At 48.3% G+C, this 17959-nt stretch overlaps 1 protein-coding gene across 3 annotated transcripts in view; it reads left to right on the top strand.

Moving 5' to 3' along the window:
* Bcl2l11 (BCL2 like 11) overlaps positions 1 to 10326 on the top strand; it is a 38632-nt gene extending 28306 nt beyond the window's left edge. For all 3 annotated transcript variants that reach the window (XM_055615756.1, XM_055615697.1, XM_055615639.1), the window contains one exon: positions 5987 to 10326. In XM_055615756.1, coding sequence (XP_055471731.1) covers positions 5987 to 6079 — 93 coding nt within the window. In that variant the 3' untranslated portion in view covers positions 6080 to 10326. The remainder of the gene's footprint in view (positions 1 to 5986) is intronic.
* The last annotated feature ends 7633 nt before the right edge of the window (positions 10327 to 17959 follow it).

The raw sequence follows: 17959 nt of genomic DNA, 5'->3' as shown, positions 1-17959 counted from the left end.
GAGTTTAATAAGTTGCCTTCTTAGACTGTTGAGAAAAACACCGTTAAAGACATGAATATCAATGTGAACTCCACACCAGCCCTGACTCACGGAAGGATGGGTCGCCCCGCAGGTAGTCGCAGGAATTTATAGATGAGCAGGTCTCTCCTGATGGCAAAAGCAGTCACCAGGAGGTGAGGTGAACTGGTACCTGCTCTTGTCTGTGACACAGTTAAACGCGTTTCCCTTTGCAGTCTGGAGGAAGCGGTTTGGCATTTTGGTTTTAGTTTTTGTTCACACCTCACCTGGGCCGCACCATTTCTGTCCAAATGGCTGGAAGCGGTGAATGCTTCAGTTTCTCCCTTGAGGCAAGCAGGAGGACTTGTGTTAGGGTTGCTCCACGGCGTGTAGCTGCTTTTCTGACTAAGGGCTCTGTGTGGCTACTGGAAACAGCAAGCCTCGCAAGCAAAGGCCTCCCATCCAGGGGCATGGATCCACCCTGGCGTCGGGGGTGTTGAATGACACAGGCTGGAGGAGCTGGGTGCCATTACCACTCCATTCTCTGTCACGTTGAGTGTTGCCAGGAACCCTGCCCACCTGGCTGCCTCAGATGCTTCGGACCCGTGCCTCTGAAGCAAGTGCGTTCGACCCTACTGGCACAGGCCGCATCTGACTGGGTGTAGGCAAATCTGAGAGGCGACAGGAGCACTGGGGTGTGTTCCAGTGGCTGGCTGGGTGTTGGGCTAGACATGCTTGTGTTGATCTACACCACGTGTGAGGCTTCTGTCGGCCTGGCAGGTGCTACACCTGCAGATGTGGGATGCCGAGCCATGAACACGTAGCCCAGCAGGTGCCCGGAGGGGAACTTCAGGCAGGTTCATGGGGTAATTTTTTTTTTTTTTTAATCTCTGGAGGAGGAAATGAAGATGCAAAAGAAAGGAAGGTTTGGCCCTTCTGCAGACACATAAAAATAATAAGACTGTTGCATCATCTCCTTGCTAGACTTCACCTCGCTGAACCAAAGCGGGAGGTTTTAGTTGTGGTTAAAGTGTGCTGCATCCCACTAAGCATTTCAGAACAGTATGTTCCTGCTCTGAACCGAGTATTTTGTCCCTTGTATGTCTCACAGGAGACATATTACCGATCTTGGGCCCTGGCTGGCTGGCCATATAGCAGGACGGAGCTCTGGCTCTGAAGCCTGCCTGGCAGGATCCCTGGTAAGTATAAGTGTGTGTCACAACCACCAGGATGGCTAGAGAGGTAGGCCCTCTGTGAGTAAAGCGGTGAAGTGGTTTCTGTGTCCCTAGAAAAGACCTTCGCTTTTAACAGTTACTGCTGTGTGATGCATAGAGGGAGACAGGACACGAGCTCAATCCGTGAGTGTCTGCAGCCTGGATGTGGCTTTCAAGCCAGTGTGGCCCTGGTAGGTGTGTGGCAGCTCTGCCTGCTTGCCGTGCTGGGGTTGGGGGTGTGGGTGAGAGCACACCTGTTCTTCTGATGTTCAGAGGCATTACATCATGCCTCTTGTAGCCTTTCTCCAGCCGTCCTGACCACTGAGCTACCAGACCCAAGCTGTTGAGATGCACATGATCCCTTGGTGGCAAAGGAAAAGTGAATCTGGGCTCTGGGCAGCAGTCATCTGGCCGTAAGGCAGCGACGGGTGTTGAACCAGTCAGGAAATTTCAGCAGCCTCACTGTCTGAAGGTGGAGAGGGGCGAAGGCCTCACAGCTGCTATAGTAAACATTGTTTAGATGGCTGGATTAGGATCCCATGAAGGCGGTACAACCCTCAGCCTCCTGGATGGCTCACCCTGAGGGGCAGGGATGGGGACCAGTGTGCCATCCAGGTGAATGTTGCATTGCATTCATTCTTAGGAGCCAGAACCTACAGCAGAGACTTCCTACCAGGGTCCTTCCTGGTTGCATAGTCCAAAATGCACTGCCTACATGGAAACCTGGTGAAGTTTAAGACATCTGGAGCCTTCAGTGTGGTCATTTAGTGTGAAAACTTCCAACTAGTCAAATCCTCCCTCTATCTCAGAGTTCTGAGGGTGGGCCTATTCTGGGATGTTTCTGTCTCTAAGAACTTGGGATAGGATAAAGGGTTTGTTTATTTATTTACCCTTTTTTTATGTGTGTATGTGCACGAGTTTATGTGCATTGTGTGTGTGCAGGTGCCCTCTGGGAAGAGGGCATTGGAGCCCTTAAACTGGACTTAACAGGCAGTTATGAGCTATCTAATGAGGGTACAGAGAACCCAGGTACACAAGAGCACTAAGTGCTCATAACCACTGAGCCATCTTTCCAGTCCAACCCCACCATTTTTACCCCTGTTACCTTGCCTGCCAGGAAACATGAATTGAAGTATGGTTATGTTGCCACAGACCCCATCCCTAGGTCTTGGAGCTCGGTCAAAGGGGTCATCTCCTCCTTGGTGTGATTTTAAGTCTCTCTCGACCTTTATATTTGTTGTGATGTGCTTACCTTTGGTGCCCTCCTCAGGTCAGCTGTCTGCATGGTGTTGTGTGAAGGGCGGGCGCTGTGTTGGAGATTGGCATTTGTAGTCTGAGCACAGTTGCTGGAATCACCCTGGGGGATCTGTCTTCCCACTCCACAAGGCCAGCGTGAAACCTCCTTTGAGCCGAAAGGGAGGCGACCTTGAGTGACGAAAGGCCTCCCTTGGAGGCAGAGCCGTGTTGACTCCAGAGTCCCCTCCAGAGTCTGTCTGCAGCACGCCAGCATCCACACCATTGCCTTCCGCTGTGGGAGCCTGAGTGTTTGGTCCTAGGTAACACATGCCTTGTAGGAAAGTGTGGGACGCAGGGTACCTGTCCTGGTCCTGCTACCTCCAGCCAGTTACAACGTGGGGAGAGTCACACTGGCCCTGTGGTTTTCTGTTGTTGTTTTGTTCCCGTGATTACTTATTTCATTTAGCGGTGGAAGTGGGTGATTCAACTTTCCCCCAAGCCTAGACTCAGTCCAAAGAGCACTAAAATGTCTTCTCAGGGCCCTGCCTGTCCCTGATGTCTTTTAAAGAACAGTGTAATCAGTATAATAAGTCTCCCAAGTTCCTTTGTGGTTTAATCTGAAACAGTTGCTAATTCTCGTCTAACAAGTGTTTTCGCCTAGAGGAGGAAGGACGGAGAATGATTTCAACAGGATGAAAAACCAGACCTTCAGTGGCAGGGCCACAGGCAGAGTGCGGTGGACAGCAGAAGTTCGTTTCTTCACAGTTCTGGGGAGCGCATCAGTCTTAGCTGTGGTGGTGTCTTCACACACCCCTCTTGGACTTGTTTGTGCTGCCCCTCTCGATCTTTACAGTCAAACCCTGCCGCACCCCAGCCAGTGAGTTCATCTTAACCACCTTGCTGAAGGTCCTGCCTGCATAGACAGCTGTATCTGAGAATTTGGGGGACGCTGTGGCCTGTACAGAGGGGGTGCCAGAAGGGAGGCAAGGCTTTTCTCCTTAGTGTACTGTATTGTATTCTCCGCTTTGAGTGGTTTTAATCAGGAAAAGTGGTCTGTTTTGTACCAGGAGGCATGCAGGTGTGGTACTGAACTGTTCCCCGTACACAGACGACTCTGGGAGTGCCTGAGTGTGAGTGACTGATGCAGACCCGCTGGACGCAAGCCAAAGGGTGCCTCTGCCAAGAGCTGCAGGCCCAGGAAGGAAGATCTGATGCCCTTACTCCTCCGTGTTTTCTGTTACTGTCTTTGGAGTTCTGCATAAGTCGTGAGCGGCCTCGCAGCATGGAGGTGGCTTCTCCCCTGGACACTGACATTTGGCTGGCCACTCCATCCTCGCTGCAGATGGTGGTCATTTTCAGGCCTGATTTTTCACCCTGGACATACTGTTCTGGCCAGAGCGCCCAGGGGCCTGTGCTTCCTCTGACCTCTCACCAGGCTCTCCCTTGTATGTGTGTGTGAGTGTGGTGAGGCAGCTGTGGTTACAGGGAGCTTTGTAATGATCCTTTCAACTCTCCTGAAAGCTGAAGCTTGGGCTCAGCCTTGGGTCCCCCTGTATGTGGGCCCCCACTCACCCTGGAGCATGGAGCTCTGGCTTCCTGGCTGCAGTCTGCTTCAGCCCTCTGCACGTTAGCACCGCCAGGCTCAGACTGCCTACCCCACACCTGCCCATCCTCCAGCTGTTTGCTCTCGTGTGGGCCACATGCGCTGGGCCAGAGGAGCAGCTCCAGCCGCCGTGCCAGCTGTCAAGGGATTTCTGGACTGGCACCGTGCTCTGAATCAGTACTAATGGCTTCCTCCGTTGAATGTTGTCCAAAAGCAATTGTTCACTTGTTAGAGGCGCGTGCCATGCTGTCACACCAGGGCCCGAGAGAGCGGGCACCTCCTCCCTCTCCCAACCCCCCCCCTTACCAAAGACTTTGCCAGAATTTCCTGCATTCCCATGTCAGTGCCTCCTGGCACGGGTTTTATGTGTCCTTTGTGCACGTCTTCTCACTAACGTTGACCGTAGCCGCCATTGTCCACCTGTCATCAGATGGTCAGCCAGTCGTGGTCTCCCCAGATGTGGCCAGGACTAGAATCTGAGGCTTACCAAGTGTCAGCTGTTGAGGCCCATCTCTTGGGTGACCCATTCTTGGCGTGTTGACTGGAAACTCCCAGTCGGGCCCCATTGTCTGGTTACACAGCGGTGACATAGGTCCGTCCAAGCCTTCTCACCTTGGATTGATGGCTTACTCAGTCGGAGTGCATGCTTTCTTTGTTTCAGTGAGTTGCGGTTCTATTTTGAATAAGCCTTTTCTCAGCCTGTTAACATTCGTCTTCACCAAAACGAGTCTTCCCCGGAGTTATTCTCACACAGAAGGGGCAAAGTAATTTTGAAAGTTGAATCAAAACAAAGCAATCTTGTGTGTAGAGCTGATAAAATCGCAGCCTGTGGTCTCGGGAGCACCTCCACAGGAATCGCTGACATAAAGCTGATTTCCTCCCATCTTGTTATGGAAAGAGAAGGGGAAATGCCCTGGCCTCTTGAGCTTGAGAGCTGTGTAAACAATGGGGAGAGGGGAGCTCCCCGCACAGCTGGTGTCTGCGGGGTCCTCTGGAGTCTGAGAGGGGACAGACAGTCCCAGTGTGATTCATGGTCATTCCCAGACAGTCCTTAGCCGTGTTTCCCACCAGACTGAAGGGAGGTTTGTGGGGGGCTGGGATGGCCACGAAGCCAGGTCCTGTTTGTGGGTTAGTCATTGAGGAAACAGCTAGGGCCGACTTAAGCCTTGAATTTGAAGCAGGTTGTGGCCTGTGGCGTTGAGGCAAATGTATTCCCTTGCCTTTCACTCCCCGGTGAGATGAGTTAAAGCCCAGATGTGGTGCTCTGGAAAGGTTCGAGGGCCTCTGAAATCTTCATTTAGTCCGAGGTTTTCTTCAGAACAGTCTTCAGGTTGTAACAAACCTACATATGTCACAAGCTCTTAATTGCCCTTTTCTTCCCAGGCCTGATGTGGGAGGGTGGGGTTGACTCAGCCCCTCGTCTGAGACAGTGGGCAGCCCCCCCTTCACTGTTTGTCCTTCGGTCTAGCCAGAGGTATATATCACTTCCACTTTATTTAACTTCTCAGGGCAAGTAACCCCCCCCCCCATCACTGCTTTCTGCTTTCTCCAGTCAGTCACAGCTACCGAGTCCTGGTGGTAAAGGTTCAAGTTCAGTCTTTATTTTCCTCTGCCCCCTCCCACACCCACAGCCACTTCTCCCGAGACACCAACGCCAAGGACCTGGCATGGCTCTTGTCTAGCACCCATGTGAAGCTTTACAGTTCGGAGATACCTTCAGAGCAGTTTGATGGTCTTTTTTTACCGCCCCCCCCCCTCACTTTTATTTTCACAGTGATGGAGAATTTATTCGCTATCCTTGTACTCTGTGACATTGCATCCTGCCCCTGGGCAGGGCAGATGGAATGAGCTCCCCTGCCTTTCGTACTCACCCTGAGTGTGCTTCTCCGGATCACTAGGGTGTAAGTAACTGAGAACTGTGCTTGTATCATTGCAGGTAAACAATTACCGAGAGGCCGAAGACCACCCTCAGATGGTTATCTTACAACTGCTACGCTTCATTGTGCGTCTAGTATGGAGAAGGCATTGACAGGGTCTTCACGCAGCCGGGATAAATGGTGGACATTGCTCTTGTTCAGACCGGTGGTACCGCAGCCCCGGACCTCCTGGTGCCATGACGATGCAGCCAGTGGTTCTAACTCAGCGGCGCGATGAGGGCCGACCGCACACATGTGAACTCAAGCTTCCTGTTCATCACCACATGGCAGAATTGCCGGTAGACAATTGTTGTGAATGTAAGAGAGGGCGCTTCTCTTTTTAATGTACAGATGCTGGGTCTTTGGAGAAAAGCTTATGCAAGAAAGGTGTTTACATGTGGTGTGTTTAATATTTTTTTTTTAAATCCACTTTCTTTGGTAACTTTTATTTTGCTTGAGAAAGAAAAACTTTTTAGTCAACTTATGGATGATTTTCATACTAAAATTCTTAAGAAGCTGTGGGCCACCCGGAAGATGACATAAGCCCGCAGTGGGAACTGAGCTGGCCGATGTATAAGGCTGCCTGAGTTGCTTTTGAAAGATTACTGTACAGAATTTTTAAACAGAGAGTGGTGTTACCCTCTCTCCTCTGCCACAGCTTCTTTGGTTTCCTTTTTTTATTATTACTACCAAAACAGTTCTTATGTAATGGAATGGATTAAAGTGGCAGAGGGTCTGTTTTGGTATGCCACTTCCGTTTTGTAAATATTGACCTTTTCGCTCAGTTGCTTCCATGGCAAAATTGCTCGCTTTTCGTGTTTTTTCCTCAACTCCTCAGTCTGTCTGTACACTGTTGGCCCAGGGTGTTTTCATGATGAAATGTGTGTAGGTCAGTAAGGGCTAAGGACCTGGGTTGTCCCCAGCTCCATCTCTCAAGCTGACTCATGGGAAGGGCTCTTGTCACTTCATCGTGGTGGGTTTGTTTATCTCTTTTATCCTGAGGGAACACAGACTCACATGCCACTTACTGACGCTGCCAGCTCTTCTGGCTGCAGGCTCTGCCGAAGTCGTAGGCTCTGTGGGCTCCAGCGCACACAGTGAAGCGGAGGCGGAGCCCACACTTTCTTAGGGGTTGGCCGGGTCATTTCAGGAGCAAGGGGCTCAGGTGATCATTTCCCGTGCTTCTTGGTATTTAGCCCTGCTCATCCCGTCTGGCCTGTGATGGAACTTCGTCACCGTTCCCTTGAACTCACCTTGCATTAGGGGGCTGGCTTTACTTCATCAGTTTCCATACATAGGAAACCTCTGACACACCAAGGGAAGCACGCATCTTCCGAAGAACGGGTGCCTGCTTTGCTCTCTCCGTTTTAACAGTCAGATCTTTGTTGGGCCATCTGTGTCTGGGGTGGGGGGTGCTCTTTCTTGGTACCTGCCCCTTAGGACCACATGCACCAGAAGCCCACGCACTGGTCAGTCATTTCAGGAGCAGGCAGGACCCGAGGTGTGGGTATAGCCTGGTGGAGGAGCACTTCCCTAAGGGGTGCAGAGGCCCTGGGCCCCATCCCCAGCGCCTCCTAAAACAAACCACATGCTTGCAGCCAGGGAAGATGCAAAAAGAGGACAAAGAGGAAAGAACCTGGGAGGGCTGGGAGGAGCGGCGAGCCCTCTGACTTGAGCAATCGTCAGACATCAGGCAGCTTGCTTAAAGAACTGTGTGAGTTTCCAAGCGAGTGGGCAGTGCCAACAACTGTGTTTGTTTGGATTTGCCCTGCGGAGGGCCAGTGTTTTTATGTATAGAAAAAAATCCATTCATTTCTATTTTCCTAAGTGTGTGTGTGTGTGTGTGTGTGTGTTTGTATATGTATGTGTATATATATATATTGTCTATATGCTTTTCCTTCTAGATTGAGATCATTTTGAATACAAATAATCTTTCTTTTGAAACCACACTTTCCCAGCTTCCTTAGATTTGTAATAGTTTGAAAGCTGTGTTGGCATTCACCTCCTGTCCTGATGTGTTGAGCCTGCTCATGGCTTCCCATGCGGCTCCTGGTTGTAAGGCGGTGTTAAAAGTGCAACCATGGTTCTGCTACGTGTACACACACACAGACACACACACACACACACACACACACACACACACACACACACACACCAAAGACAGAGTTGGTTCTGGGCCACCCCCGTCCTAGGACCTCCATTCCCATGTGCCAGTCTCTGCGACTGGAGCACTTTACTGTCTCAGCCCTGTGGCTCTGGTACTGCCTGGGCAGGTACAGAGGCTCCCAGAGCCGGGTGCCAGTGGCATGTGTGGCCCCTCAACCATGCTTTTACCTCTCTGGCCCATTGGCCTCCAGCCTGGGGGGGGGGCGAGGCTGGCCACTAAGGCAATTCACTGGGAAATAAGAGATTCTGTGAATTGTAGAAGTATTCAAGAACAGGATGCAGCACCCGGAACGTCATCGTGATCGGATGTCCTGTACTGTATCTGTTTTCTTAAAATCTCAACGGCTTCTGCGCAAAGTGCGTCTGCCTCCTGTGGGTAGACTGTCGTACTTATTTGTTATTTTGTCATTATCTCTCTCTCTCTCTTTGGTAGAACAGAAACTAGATCCCCTTCCCCATTCTGTGTTTGTCTGTCTGTGCGTGTGTGTGTGTGTGTGTCTGTGTGAAAACATCATGCGGGTTTTGTGCCTTGACAGCCTCCCCATGTGAGGTTTGTAAAAAGTGTCCTGTGACTTCACCCCAACGTGGAATAAACACAAAATGACTTCCTGAGTGATTCTTCATATTTTCTTCCCAGAAACAAGTTGATGAATTCGGGGGGGAAGGGGTGCTGAAAAATCAGTTTCAAGTCTTTAAAATATGTAATGGGTAACTACGCTTCTGTTTCCTCTTAGTGTTGTATATATTTTGACTATTTATTAGGTTAGGAAGTCCATGTTTTTATTCATCAACTGAGCCAAATGTCTGTGTGCAATTATGTTTCCCTTACCTTTCTTTGTAAAATTTTGTACAGCATAAAGGAGTAAAAAACAAAAATCACTGTTTTTCTAAACTTCTCAGAATTAAGGGTTGTAAATACCGTAGGTTCTTTTTCTGTGTAATGTGCCCTACTGTTTCATAATGCTGTAACTTGTAGAGATGTATATTTATTTTCTGCTTATTTAATGTCTTAAGTTCTTAAAAGTGTTGACATCCCTGTCCCCCAATCCCCTGCCACCCCATGAATCGCTTCAGCTCCTGAGGTGGGGGCAATGACTGGGTTTGTTCCCGAAGGTGGTCTCTGCTCTGGCTCCTGGCATTCAGTTCTTGGGTTCTGCTGCCTTTCTGATGAGTATTTCACTGCCAGTGAGATGCCCTAGATGTGGTAGGCTGGAAGACTGGACTCTTAAAAAAAAAAAAAAAAAAAAACATCAAATCCATTTGTAAAGCAGCTGGCTTCTGAGGAAAACAGATTTACCAATAAGTTGACCATATCTTTAAAGAAGTATTAGCAGCAGATGGGGAAGATTTTTTTTTTTTTTAATTGAAAGAGTATCTTTGACAACTCAGTGTTGAGAGAAATAAAATTCTGCCACTTCTTGAGGTGCTGTTGTGTGGCTGTCCTGGGTCAGAGAGGGGCAGGAAGGGCCTGTTTCTAGAGCATTTGCCAAGGACACCTGTCTCAACAGGGCACTGCTGCATGGTTCCTATGTTTTGAGGTCTGTGGACTAACCTAGGCCAGTCAGCTCCTGCAGGTCCGTGACCTTGCACCAACTCTCCCATTTTTCTTGAGAGGTTGGAGTCCCCACCAGCCTGGGTGTCAAGATGGAAGAGCTCCCTGAAACTCTAGGGGCGCGTGACTTCATGCTGATGGCTCTGTCCCCCCTGCTGAGTTAGCCCGGTGCCTGTGTGGGGCTACCCCGTACAGCTATGTTCAGGTCGCTTCCACACATGTTCCTAAGTCAGCGGGGAATCCTTCCTAAACAGCCTTGCACAAAGCACCCTCAAGTTTCCAGCAAAGTACTTGACCTCTTTTATTTGGGAATTCCAAACTCTAATCTAATAGTTCAAATAGGTTTTCCTGTCTAGATTCTGTGACCAGCGGTCGCTGTATCCAGACGTGTCAGGTACCCTTTGATAAACAGCACTGACCTCTGTATAGTGCCCCATCACTAACGAACCCAGCGTATGTAGCATTTGTTCTTGCAGTTTCCCTGGCTTCCTTTATGTTTTGCACTGATGAATTTTGACAGGGTAATTGCCACTCTACTTGTGCAATACTGCTGTAAATAACTGCAGATTTTTTAAAGAAACTCAATCTTTTATGTTCTTAATGAATTTTATATGAATAAAACTTGCGACTAGCTTTCGTGAACTGTTTGTCTTCTTAAAAACGGCCAACAACTGAGGGTGCGTGCAGATGGACACACCTGCCTTGTGTCAGTCAGAGCACATGTGCTGAGTGTGGGTCTTCTGACGTCTTGCTTGGAAATAAACCTGTGTGGTACAGTTAAAAGCAAACCATCCTGTACAGTCTTGAAGTGGATAACAAACCATCCTGCCCACAGAGTCAGCCATGACTCAGTATCTGGTTGGAAAGGAGCTGGGAGGAAGTGGTAGGTCGGGAGTGGGCTCCTCTGGTCCCCTCACAGAAGGACTGCTAATCTCTGTGGTGTTGAAGTGTCTACTGGATACAGACTAAATTAAGAGGGAGCAAGAGACACTGTTGGGGGAATACAAGTGAGGACCACTCGGATGAGTACAGGATTTGCCGTTTGGTTCTGAAATTGGTGCTGGGAAAGTCCTGAACGCTTTTAAACCAGGGACCTATTCATGCTGTTAATTAAGCACCTAAATGGGCTTTGTAAAATTCATCAACCTGTCGAAAAGGAATTGTTTGAGCTACCACCCTGCACTGTGGGTGTGAACATTTGTACCCACCTTGGCGTTTTGCATAAATGTTGTTCACTATGTCTGTTACCTAGCAACAGGTCATAGATCTTTCTAGAATTGTTCCCTTTCATCGGATACTGGGGCCCTGCCTCACCAGCAGCCGCCATCCTGATTGAAATTAGACCAATCTGTTCACAGCTCCAATGACACCAGGCCCTGTTGGCGTTGTCATTTAGTCTGAAGGGAGTGGTCTTATTTTTAGCCATTTGTTTCATCTTTCCTGATGATGATCAACTTGTCACGCATAATAAACCTTCAGTCTGTTGTTTCTCTTCTCCCTGCATTTTATTGTGAAAAATTGCAAACACGTGAGAAGGTCCACAGGATTTGAGAGCATCCACATAACTTGGTAGCTCTGACTTTGAAACATTGGACAGTTTTCTGTGGTGGTATGCAAGCATCTACTGACATTATTTCTTTTTCCTTTTTGCATATTTCAAAGTTAGTCATAACCATCAGTAAACTTCTTTCTAAATATTCAACATACAGGCCATTCTGTTTTGGTTTGGTTTTTGGTTTTTCAAAATAAGGTTTCTCTGTGTAGCCTTGACCATCCTAGACTCGCTGGCCAGGCTGGCCTCGAACTCACAGAGATCCACCTGCCTCTGCCTCCCAAGTGCTGGGATTACAGGTGTGTGCCACCTAGCTCAGCACAATTCTTTTTTTTTTTTTAAATATTCAAGAGAAAATTTACATACAGTATAACACAGATTTGGGGCTAAGGCACAGCAGTTACGAGCACTTGCTGTTCTTGCAGAGGACCCAAGTTAGTTTCCCAGCATCCATGATTAGTGGTTCACCACCATCTCTAACTCCATTTACAAGAGAGCCAGTGCTCTTTTCTGCCTTCAGTCCCCTCCTCCCCACACACACATACATACTCCCACACATACATGCATAAACATGAATAAAAATTAATATTAAGAAAAACCACACATGTATGTATGAAGCATGCATTTGTTAAGGTTCGGCTGAGGAAATGACTCATCCATAGACCTATCAAAATAACTACCACTGCTGCAGAAAGTTCCTTCTCAGGCAGGGCTGTCATCCCTTCCGCCGCCCCTGTTGGTGTCATCCCCTGCCGCCCTCTGTTGCTTTTTCCCACAACAAGTCACCCCTGCCTGTTTTCTAACTTATGCGTGGAATAATTTGTGTCTGGTTCTTTTTGGTCAAGGCAAGTTCTGGAGTTGTGTTACAAGGACTAGTGATTGGTAGTTCGCCCATTGTCTAATGGACACCTGAGCTTTGACCTTTGGAAGTGACAGTGAGCAGTATACAAAGCACCAAGTTTAACCAACTTGCATTAATTTCTGTGTTCTGTCTTTCTTGTGACAACCTCTTTATGTCAAAGTTTTAAATCTGTTTATTCACATAACCCTCCTGGAATTGCTTTTAGTGTCACTTGAAGTGGTTCAGGATGTCGTATCCCTGTCAGATGCCATTCTGTCTCTCAACTCCTCTCTCCCTCCAGTCTTTCCGTTCGTGTTCGTTATTAGTTCTATGTTCTCAGTGCTCTCCTTCCTCCACACACACTTTCTGTTTCCTGTGCTGCTTCAGAAGCTCATCGGGGCTGTCACTCGGGATTATGATTCCTCTACATTAAGTTAGCAACAAGTTGCCATTTCTCCTGTGTGTCTTTCAAGGTGTGTGGCTTTCCTCTGAGATTCATCGGACGTGGTTTCCTACCCAGTTCCTAAACCTGGAGTCACGTGGCTGAATGTGAGGGTCGTGAGCAATCTGACATCAGTAAACGGTTTCTGGATGCTCAGTGATCGGAAGTGAATTCGAAATGAAACGCATGGTGACTCGAGGATGTCCTGGCGCTGTGCAGCCACGTTGAGTCTTGCGATTTCCCTGCAGCCTTGATTGCCGTGCTGTGCTGTGTAGTCCCACGTGACCAAGTGCTACCTCAGCTCGTATCCAACATGTTCTGGATGCAGTTCTTACTGCACTTGGTCATTTTGCCTGTAACGGCTTTATCATATAAAATAAAGCAGCATTTTCTTACCTCCTTTCTTCAACATGTCAGTATAGTTAGTGTATCTTGGAAGGTATTATGTTAAAACGTTTGGTTGGGCACCTCCTAAGCAGTCAGCCGTGTCAGGATGGAGCTGAGTATCTCCTTCCCAGCCATCAACTTCAGAAGCTCATTGAAAAGGTCGATGAACACAGACCTTGTACTCTCTATGAGAAGCACATAGCCACGGAATGATTTGCGTGAAAAGTGGAAGTGTTCTGTGGTCATCATCAACAGTGGGAACAACAAACAAGTTTTTCCCATGAAGTGAGGTATCTTGAACCACAGTCAAATGTGCCTGCTCCTGCTGTTGGGTAAGGGGCCTTCTTGTTATAGAGCAAGGACTGAAGAAAGGAAGCACAAGCCTGATGTAGGACACACTGTGGATGCCAATCAGAGCACTCTCAACTTGGTTATTGGTTTGTTTGTTTGTTTGTCTTTTAAAAAAAAGGAAGAAGAATATTCCTGGAGTGACAGATGCTACCTCGCCTCACTGTTTGGGGCCCAAAAGAGCTTGCAGAATCTGAAAGTTTTTTAGTCTCTCTAAAGAGGATGATGTCTGCCAATAAGTTGTCAGAAAGTCTTGAACATACCAAAGTCAGGATCAGAGCACCCAAGCTTCACTGTGTTGTTACTTCATGTGTCCTGCTACACAAGCACTGACGTGAAAAAACAATGCACTAAGAAACACTGAGGAGGAGGCTCCAGAATACACTAAAATGGTAAGAAGTCAATAACCAGACATTGAAAAAGCAGAGAGGGAGAGGGGAAGAGAGAAAGGAAAGGAGGAAGAGGGGGAGAGAGGAAGAGAAAGAGGGAAAGAAAAGGAGGGAAGGAGGAAGAGAAGTGAGGGAGGGAGAAAGAACACTGAGTTGCTGACGGGTTTCACATACATGTGGGTTCTGCACACACAAAAGTGATTCATGGGATTAGTACAGAATTTCCAACAGTTTCTAAAATGGCCCTAAATAAACATTTGCCATTTTGAGCTATGTATTTATTCAAGGCAGTATCCTCAGCACAGCTCATAAAATCAAAATATCAGTCAACTAAAAAATAATGAAGATGTTCTACAGCCTGCAGGGTTGACTATTGAGCCAAGATTTCATTCTTTGTGCAAAATCAAATGAGCATATCTCTTAAGCATGCAAATTTGATTTTGTTTTTAATAGCGAGTAAAGTCCCATGTGTGGCCAGGCAGTGGGGGCACATGTCTTTCATCCCAGCACTCAAGGAGGCAGGAACAGGTGGATCCCTGAATTCAAGGCCAGTCTGGTCTACATAGCTAGTTCCACAACAGCCGGGGCTACACAGAGAAGCCGTCTCAAAAAAAAAAAAAAAAATTCTGTGTGTCATAAATTGTTTTACATTTCTGTGATTCATTGTCAGTAAATGATTTGTGCACATATGTTATGTACTTGTGCACCCCGGGTGGTGTACATATTTCTCCAACATCAAATGATCACAAGTGGAGAAGGTTTGAGAACTGTTGGCTAATCCAGTACACCTAAACTTTCTTCCTCTAACACCTCCAAGTGCCATGGCTTATTTGAAGAGTGGGCTGTGCATCACCTGGCATCCAGCCTGCTGTTTCCCTGCCCAGCTCTCTTTATGTGCCTGATACCCAGTGTCCCCTCTGCCAGCGAAACTCTCCCCCACCACTGGTGCAGCTGAGGACAGGCCCGGGACCAAGCCGACGCTCTTTCCCAGCACTCTGCATCTGGAACAATGTGGAGGGCAGCATCCTCAAGGCTGCCAAGAGCATGCTTACCGCTGCCTGGCTCTGACGCTGCCCTGCCTAGCCACCAGCAACAGTTTCCTCTTGGTCTGTGTGGCAGGTGCCCGCCCCTCCCCTGAGCTCTCTTTGTGCTCACTAAGCTGGAGTTGGCCTCTGTTGTTGGCAACTGAACTGCTGACTCATTCCTACCTGTCAGGAGGAGTGAAGAAAAGGGTTGCAAGGAGTTCTCTACAAACAATATGAACTCAGAGGGTGTGGGGCAATGAGCTGATGGTGAAAATGCCCTGTGGGGCAAGGCCAGAACAGGGTTGTTGGGAGTAGCAAAATATGATGATGGGGTCTAATCTCTGGGCACCTTACTGCTTGAAGCTCTTTTTCTCCTACAGGCTTTTTGTTTTGTTTTGTTTTTTTCTGAAGCAAGCCTGAATCTTCATTACTACCCAGGCGAAGCTGTTTCAACTGTCACAGGCCATTGCTTTTCCCACACGTTATCACTTCATTACAGGTATTGCCGAAAGGGACCCGGGGAAGCCAGATTGTGATAACTGTTTGGCTTCACCTCCTTAAAGCAAGCTTGGAGTGAATTAACTTTTTAAATAACCTCACTCTGGTGTCTAAGGAGCAGACTTGAGCCACTGTCTCTGTAAAGTATATTAAAAAGCTAAAGAGATGGCTCAGTAGGTAAAGGCGCTGGCTGCCCAAACTGACGACCTGAATTTGAAGGTTAGGACTCCCACAGGTTGTCCTCTGACCTCCACACATACACCATGATATGCAGAAGACACACACACACACACACACTGAAAGAATTTAAAAATATATTAGACATCAATTTAAAAAAATAATTAGATGACCGTTTACCTAAAAATTGGGTTTTAAAGCCCTCCCATATGTCTAGCACAGAAGAAAGGGCTTAAAACTAGGACATGCTAGGGAGCTGTAAAAGTCAGAGGTGCAATTTCCAGGCAGGAGGCTGCTTTGGGGAGGAATCAAAAGTGTGATGGGCTCTATGCGGTGTCTCTCCCTTTCCTCCTGGTCTTCAGGACCTGCTGTAATGACCCCCATAATGACCTCTAATCTCTGGACAAGCCTGGAAGCGTTTCATTGTTGCATCAGGGCAAACAGCCCTTTCATGTAATTGTCATCGGAGGGGAAACTGAGTTATTACGATGTAAGCCACGTGAGGGAGATCCCTGAACTGCTCCCTTGCAGACCCGAGATGAACTGAGGCATTGTGGCTCTGCCGGAGCATGCGTGCATGACCACGTCCCTCCCTTCCTTTCCTGGTCCCACAGAGCTGGAGCAGGAGGATGAGGCAGCCAGGGTCTTTCTCCAACAGGCTTCCAGAAGACAGCCCTCTGCAGAGTAGTTCCAAGCATTATGGAGACTTGTGAGTCTGTAGCTTGGTCCAAACTCACCTTGAATCATCTGTGGGTTCAAGACTCGCTCAGCCACCCAAGGGTGTTTTAGCTGGGCCTAAGTGGCTCACCTTTTGGTCTTCCTGCTTGATCCCTTACTTCTGGTTCAGTCTCACATTTCCCATCCAGTTTTGTACTTTCTAATACTGCCCTTCCCCCAGTGTTTGACCTAGCCTGAAGTCTACTGACATTCAAGTTGTCCTATTAATTCTGCTGTAGGAAAGTGGGTTCCACTGATTCATGCATGACACCATTGAGAATGGCTTCCCAGATAATTTGTTCATGTTTAAGGTCATTTCCATAGGCAATCACAGTGTCAGGGTGATGGAGAGGCAGGCTCAGAGAGCCATGGATGTAGTACTCCCAGGTAAGGTGGGGAAAGTCTTCTTTTTAATTCAATAGAAACCAACCCCACCTACCCCTTTCTCGTCTGCTCCTTCGAATGCTTTCTCTTTGGGCCTACACCAGGGAAGTAATTTGAACCCAGAGATTCCCCAGGACTCAGCATCTGCCAGAAAGGTTTGGAGCCTTGAGCCCACAGCTCTACAGACAGAGTGGTCCTTTTTGCTTGTCTTGTGTTGCCCTGTATTCTGAAGGAGAGCTAGCGTTGAGCTTTGGGTTAGTGGATGTCTAGTGTATCCTACCCAACAGTGAAAGTATAGAGCCTCCGTCGGGTATGAGCACCTCCAGGGCTCAGACAAGCCATGCCCAGCCAGTGCTGCTCCTCTGGAGGCATACACTGCCCAGTTTTCTTGTCTGTACAGAAAATGAACCGAGGTCCACATGCATATAGTGCTTGTTCAAGGGCCTTTGGGCATGACTCCAACCAAGGGTTCATCTCCACAGTGAGGACAGAACACTTTCCAGTGTGGGTGGGAACAGCCTTTCCTGTCTGCCCCTTGACCTGGCTCACTCCAGGCTTGTTCTCTGGGACCCCTATCATCTCCCATAAAGCTCCCAGCTCAGAGACCCCTTATCTCAGCATGAGTAGGTTTTCCAGAGCTAGGGGGCTCTGCCCAAGTCTCTTGTGGTAGGAAAGGAGCCATCTTAAGCCATGGAGTAGGTTCCAAGAAGTCACTTCTTGATGTCTCAGTCCTGACCTCATGCCAATATGTTTCCTTCTTTCTGCTAAGAAGCCTCACACCCAAAGCCCACCGTGTAGAAGATCTGTTGTAACTTCTTTAAGTGTAAGCCAATTCTGTTGCCTTCAGATCCAGTAGCCATCCAGTGAATGCCATTTAGAAAGACACATGGAGGGCAGAGGGACGTTTCTCTTTTGGCAGTTCCTGCCAAGTATTGATACCATTTAATTGTAGGTGAAAGGGTTCTCTTGTCTCTAATCCAATCATCTGTTTATTCGTGCGTTGAGTCATCCTACAAATGTTGGTTGGGTGCCTATCATCTGGCAGGCACATGCTATTCCAAGCATCCAGGACAAGGCTGCTGCACTGTAGGAACTTATCTTGAGCAGCGTTGTTAGATAACAGACAGGTGAAGAGTGAAAACGCTCCACTGTCTAGTCAAAGTGGAAAATGCAAACAAGGCAAAGTGTGGTGGCACGACTCTGCAGAGGGGACCCAGCCAGCACGGCTTATCCCCTGTGACCCGGATGCGAGCAAGAAGCGGCCAGAGAGGTGTAGTTCAAACAGACAGATTATAGACACAGTAATCTGGGCAAGCAGAAGGCAGGCTGGTAACTGCTGGAACAAATGGGAAATGGCGAGGGCACGGGCGTAAGGAGCAAACTGGCTGAAGGCCAGGATTACGTGTCCGAAATGCCGAGTTAGCTCCAGCTTTGGGGGGCAGGGGAAGGCTCTTGCCCAAGGAATACCACCAGCTGCTAGAAGTTATTTAACAAGATCCCTCCGAAGTGGAGATT

The sequence above is a fragment of the Psammomys obesus genome, unplaced genomic scaffold (assembly GCF_907164565.1).
Source record: "Psammomys obesus unplaced genomic scaffold, mPsaObe1.curated_primary_1811, whole genome shotgun sequence".
NCBI classification, from domain to species: domain Eukaryota; kingdom Metazoa; phylum Chordata; class Mammalia; order Rodentia; family Muridae; genus Psammomys; species Psammomys obesus.
This window is presented reverse-complemented; position numbering and strand designations above follow the sequence as displayed.